Source organism: Brassica oleracea, chromosome C2 (assembly GCF_000695525.1).
Source record: "Brassica oleracea var. oleracea cultivar TO1000 chromosome C2, BOL, whole genome shotgun sequence".
NCBI lineage: Eukaryota > Viridiplantae > Streptophyta > Magnoliopsida > Brassicales > Brassicaceae > Brassica > Brassica oleracea.
The window spans coordinates 31,866,109-31,872,358 of NC_027749.1; the positions used below are offsets into that span (position 1 = coordinate 31,866,109).

The 6,250-nt window shown below is 35.3% G+C and overlaps 1 protein-coding gene across 1 annotated transcript in view; it reads left to right on the forward strand.

Moving 5' to 3' along the window:
- Nucleotides 1-5,518: 5,518 nt before the first annotated feature.
- The window catches only part of LOC106324019 (neuromodulin-like), a 921-nt gene continuing 189 nt past the window's right edge, over nt 5,519-6,250 (forward strand). The window contains exons 1-2 of the mRNA XM_013762045.1: nt 5,519-5,540; nt 5,646-6,232. Of these exons, the coding sequence (XP_013617499.1) occupies nt 5,519-5,540; nt 5,646-6,232 (609 nt within the window). The remainder of the gene's footprint in view (nt 5,541-5,645; nt 6,233-6,250) is intronic.

A 6,250-nucleotide genomic window follows, 5' to 3' on the forward strand; every position in this document is an offset into this window, starting at 1 on the left:
AAAAAAAAAAAAAAAAAAAAAAGCTCTATGATCTAACATAAAGCTGATTTGTGTTTATGTTATTTTATATAAATGACAACTATAACAAATTTGATTTGTAAAATTTAAAGAAAGTTTACTTACTTTATGGACTTTCACTCAAATACAATAAAACAACATGAGAATATGACTAATGAGCCAAACTATCAAACCAGATATACAACCACGAGAAACAGAGTACTCAACCAAAGTTAGGGTATATTTAATCTTAGACGACCATATTCAAAATCCGTAGCCCAAGTGACGGGTGATGTAACAGAGCTAGACAGAGAGGGACATGTTTCTGGTTCAAGCAAAGGAGAAGAGAAACAGCAAAACCAATGAATAACTGTTTCTAAACTCGGCCTTGTCTCTTGATTATCATCAACACAGAGCAAAGAAATATGAATGTAACTAATGATTTCGCTTAGCGAAACTTCCTCTCCGTCTTCTCTTATCATTTGATAGATCACATCAATGAATTCTCCGATGTTTCAGCATTCTCAAACCTATAAGGAACACTTAAAGCTTTAGATCATAGACATGCTATGATAATACAATGGTTTAATGTGACTCACATAGTCAACAATATGTCCTTGGTCGACAAGATGGCCTTGATTGGTAGAGCTGATGATAAAGAAGTAACATTATGCTATAGAAACAGTATGTTAAAGAAGTTAGTATGCTGCAGAAACTGCATGCTCTCATTTATATATTTAATAACGTGATTGGTAGAGCAGTAAATAATTCATATATAAAACTATCATAAAAATTTATATATAATTTATTTATTTCGAAATAATATAGATATATGTATATATATATATATATTATTCTATGTTTTTGTTATTAAATAATGAATCACATATAATGGTATAACTTAAATTATATTTTAAATGTGAAATATTTTATTTAAAAAACTAAATTTATTTTAATTGTAAGTATATATTTTTGGATATAAACATAATGTTTTGATATTATTAAATAAAATTAATTAATTATATATAATTATTTTTAATTTTTATACGTTTTATATGCAAATGCTTTACCAAAAACTTTATTTGAGAGCATTGAACAATGAGCATTAGCATCTTGTAAATGTTCTACTAAATGCTTTTATAAAAATGATTGATAGGATAATAAGAAATATAATGTTTCTGCTTATGTTTTACCAATCAAGACCTATAAGCCTTTCTTCTACTGATTATTGCTAAGACTGAAACTCCAAAGCTATAAACATCAGTTTTGGCTAAAGGCGCGAGGTTTGATAATAATGTGGATCTAGGTACCCTCTGTGACATGTGCAAAACAAGTAAGAGCACCTGTGAAATTTTTAGTATCTCAATAGTTAAAGAAAAATAAAAATAAACGAAAATAAGAGAGTGATAGGAGAGAGAGAGTCAAAAAGTTCTAATATTAGATGTTTTAGATACCCTTTAAAACTTTCTGCACACATGTCAGCATACAAATGAATTTACTTTTTATCAAACATTTTGGTTTATTTAAACAAAAAAGTTTTAATTAATTATTAGTTTATTTAAATTAGAACCTCAGTGCACAACCCCAACCGTTAAGATTGCTTTAAGGTCGCAATTCAGAAACAATATGTGGTTTTGATTTTGAATATTCTACTCACCCAGTACTGTTAACTAGGGTTGAGTCAGTTTGGCCTTCTTGCATCTGCTTTGCCACGGTGAATGATTCAGTTTGGTTTCATCTCTGCATCCAAAAAATGTTTGTAGGGTTAATGTCATGGTAAAATGATCCATAACCCACATTCTTCGTTAAGATAATGCACTGCTCGAGCAATCCCTCCAATGATGATCCGACAGATCTCCCAAAGTAGTTGAGAACTTCTAAGTGGATGAAACCAAAATGAAGATGAAACTATTCTTCTTCTTTTTTGTAACAAGAAGAGGATACTATTCAAAAACCACAAAATGCATTCACTTTGTCAAAGTTCATGAGTTTCCATCTCAAAACCTTACTTGTTTACTGTAAAATACTTCATTGTTTCAATATTTATGGTATTTTATAGAATTTTTGTTGTTTCACAATATAAGATGGTTTCACGTATCTTAATAACTTTACGTTTATCAAAAATTGTGTAACTATTTATATTTTTACCATTTTCATCTATAATTAAATAAATTCATTTAAATATATTTTAGTTATATTTTGAGAAAATATATTTTTTAACGAGTGTGCCTTGATGTAAATTATCATACAATATGAAACAGCAGTAGTATTTTACACTTAAGGATATGAGTTTCCTAACATATTTAGACAATATTAGTCTAACTGTATATATAGCGATCGAGGCTTGAGATAGGGGAAATTCATAAACAATGAAATGCCTATTCCATTTGGCACAAAAAACCAAGAAGATGGATCAGATTCTTGTGCTTAATCTTCTCAAAAAAATGATCTCATCGAGAAACTGTCCATAACCCCCCACGGAATTTGCAACCATTTCATTCACTGCTATCTCTTGCCCACTTGGAAGCTGACCCTAAAAAGTGTATGTTTCTTTTGTTGGAGATATCATCATAGGCCCATAACATTTGTTATTGAAAAATCATATCAAACCAAACATAGATGATACCTTGTACATGGGTTTACACTCGTTTTGGTTAATCAGATCAGAGAATTCATTTGTTTCAGCTTTAATGGTGTCCAAGTCAAATTCGAAAACTGCAGAATTGGTAAAAGGCATGTGAAAAGCTTACCGGTTGTATAAATTATTTGTGTAGAGAGAGAAAAGAAAAAGAAACATGAGGATCATACTAATTTGGTTTGTATAGACCGTGAAAAAGAAACTGTAGGGATCTTCTTTTTTCGCCGGAAAATGGTACGGATGAACGCTGGGAAGACCATGGAGAAAGGGAACACAAGATCAATAAGACTTCTCCAGAGTTATTTTATGATCAAATTCTCTGGTGGCCCTAAAGGCCATTGAAGATTCTAATATGGCCTACTTTCAAATGTTTTTTAAACATATAAAATTAAATCGAAAAAAGGGGTAAGAACTCAGAAAACCTAAAATTTCAAAGTAATTACAGATCCAACCAGACCTGCCTGAATCCAGACCAAGACCCGAGATCCGACCCGAATTCTTGAACCTATATCCCCAAAAATCAGACACAACACAACATCGATCTATTTTCATCTCTTCAAACACGGTTTAGAAAGGAGTTTAACTTCATATACCTCGTACCCCTCACAAAAATTTCCCTTTGACCTTTTATTATAATATATTATATTTTTCATTTATTTTTAAATAAAAAAAGTGGTTAATTACGGTTTTATAATAGAGATATGAGGTATTTACAGGATCCAACCACGAAGATCCGACCCAGACCAAGCAAACCGGACAGATCCGACCCAGATAGACCTTTTTTTTTTTTTTTTTTTTTTTTTTTTTTTTTTTTTTTGACCCAGGTAGACCTAAACGTCATCGTTTTTGTGTATCTTCAACTCTCCTTATTTTTTTCAACTCTGGAAAACTACTCCATTTCTTTCGCGATAAAAAGGAGCCTTCAACGGCGACAAACCCTAAAATCTCCGACTCCTCCATTTTCTTCGTTTCTTCTTCTTTCTCTGTGATAATCGAGTTCGCCCATCTTCGAATTGACTTCATGCGTATTTGTAAGTGATTTATTGTGGTTGATTCTCTGTGATATGTATTTTAGGTTAAAAAAAATTGGGGCAATTGGGAAAAAATTATCAATAGACGAAACTAAAGTATTGTGCTAGTTTGTGGTATGAAATGGGAGAGACATGGTGAAATTGTGCGATTTATGTTATGAATATGTTATGATAGAAACTATTTTGGGGATTGATTTTAGACTCCTATTTTAGATGAAATTGTGCGATTTTCATATGTTTTTTTACTGAATAAGTTGAATTGGTAAGATGCTTGTTAAACCCGAGACTATAAATTAGGGATAAAATATATATGAATCGGATATGTTTGGTTTTAATGGGAGTTAATTGATGTTGTGTTGTTGTTTGCGGTTTGCATTTAGAGTGATTTAGTGTTGTAATGTCTTGTACAGGAAAGTTATGAAGGGAAATAAAAAGGTGGCAAAGAATAAGGGAGTCCCCAATGAAAGGCGTCGTCTATCTCTTAGGCCGAGAACGACCCCAATTGCAAAAACACCAGTAATTCCTGAGGGGAGTAAGAAGAGTAAGAATAGTAAGAAGAGTACGCAAGAGAGAGAACCGAGTCACATATCGCTCTCAGTCACAGATGAGTCCGAAAGGGAGGGGTCTGAAAGTGAGGTATATATTTTGTATTCATTGTAACTGTTAGTGAAAAATGCTGACTTGTAATTAGTAGTACTGCTAGACTTCTTGTATTACTAGCATTACTAGACTTCTTGTATTACTAGCATTACTAAGTACTAGCATTACTAAGACTTCTTGTATGTATTTTCATTGCAGGAGGAAATGCAACCACCGCAACCCCTTGAGTTATACTTCAAAAGCAGTGAGTTCACGAAGATTTGCAAGATACAAACCAAGTGCTATGTGAGCGCGACAGTAAAAGTCATCAAGGAGACGCTTAAGAAGGATCAGGCCGAATGGTTCACGAGCCATTCCCAGTTTCGACATTTCTTTCACATGCCAGAGGAACCAAACCTGAAGCTCCAAGGGATGTGGATGTTACTCCTGCACACCATTTGTACTCCAGAAGATGATGTTGCATGGTTTGCGGTTAATGGTGTACCCATCCGCTATTCTATGAGGGAGCATGCCCTCATCTCTGGCTTAGACTGCACTGAGTATCCGAGAAAATATAAGAAGATCGGGGGTCATGAGTTCGTGAATTACTACTTCCATGACATAGAGAAGATCACCATCACTGATGTGAAGCAGAAGCTGTTGTCTATGCCGGATTGTCCAGATAAATTGAAGATGGCTGTCTTGTTTTTCCTTGGTACTGTTATCAGAGGAAAGCCAAGGTATGAGGGAAATTTAGACTCCTTCATATTGAGGATGGTGGATGATTTGGATGCTTGCAAAACATTTCCCTGGGGTCGTCTAACATTTGAAGATTCAATAAGGGAGATTAAGCGTGTGATGAACCAATTAAAGGGAGAAGTGACAAAAGATGCAGTCTCCTTTCCTGGTTTCATAGTCCCCTTAGAGGTAAGCATATAATTTAGCAGAAGAGTATTTGGTGGGAAGAGCTGTATGATTTAGATCAAGCTGCACGAGTGTTTACAAAAAAGAAGGACAAAGAAAAGGTGACGTTAGCAGAAGCATCATCCTCTGATTCGAGCTTGCAAGGTCTGGAAGAGAGGCTTTTGGATTTCATGGGAGAAGCATTTGTTGGACTTAACTTTACGGTGGAGACAAAGCTGGAGGCTGTTGATTTGAGGCTGGGTGGAATTGAAAAGAACCAGCGGCTGTTGAGATGCAGGGCTAAAAAATAGAAAAAAGGCTAACATCTATCGAGAATAAGGTGAGTGAGAAGCCGAATCGTGGTGAAGACATGGATTTTGGACAGTGCGATGGTACGGATTTTGGACAGTGGGATGGGAAGGAAAAAGATGATGCTGAGGAAGAAGAGAAGGAGAAGAGTGGCAAAGAGAAGGAGAAGAGTGGAGAGGTTGATAAAGATAAGGAAAACAGCGAGACTGATGAGGAAAATGATAGTGAGCGAGAGTTGAACGAACTGAAGGAGAGATGTAGAGTACAGGCTGATGAACTATGGAAGAAAGTAGAGGCAGCTGAGGCTAAAGAGGATCAAGCAAATGACGAAAGGAAAGAGGCTGCAACCAATGAGGAAAGCATTGAGAATAGTAAGGATGATGAGAAAGTGGAGGCATCTGAGTCTCCAAACAGTGAGCCTCGTTTTGAGTCTCCGATCAATGAGCCTCGTTTTGAGTCTCCGATCAATGAGCCTCGGGTTGAGGCAGATAAAACTCCAACACCACCATCTGGTGGTAGGACTAAGGCAATGTCTTCGAGGAGAGTAATTCATTCACCACCAAATACGTGGCCAGTAGTGGTGGAAGCCACGGAAAAAGCTATTGAGAAAGCTGTGGAGTTAGATAAAAAAACTAGTGAGGAAGCTGTGAAGGCAGAGGAAAAAACTAGTGAGAAAGCTGTGGAGGCAGAGGAAAAAACTAGTGAGACAGTTGTGAAGGCAGAGGAAAAAACTAGTGAGAAAGCTATGGAGGCAGAGGAAAAAACTAGTGAGAAAGTTGTGGAGAGGATGGAT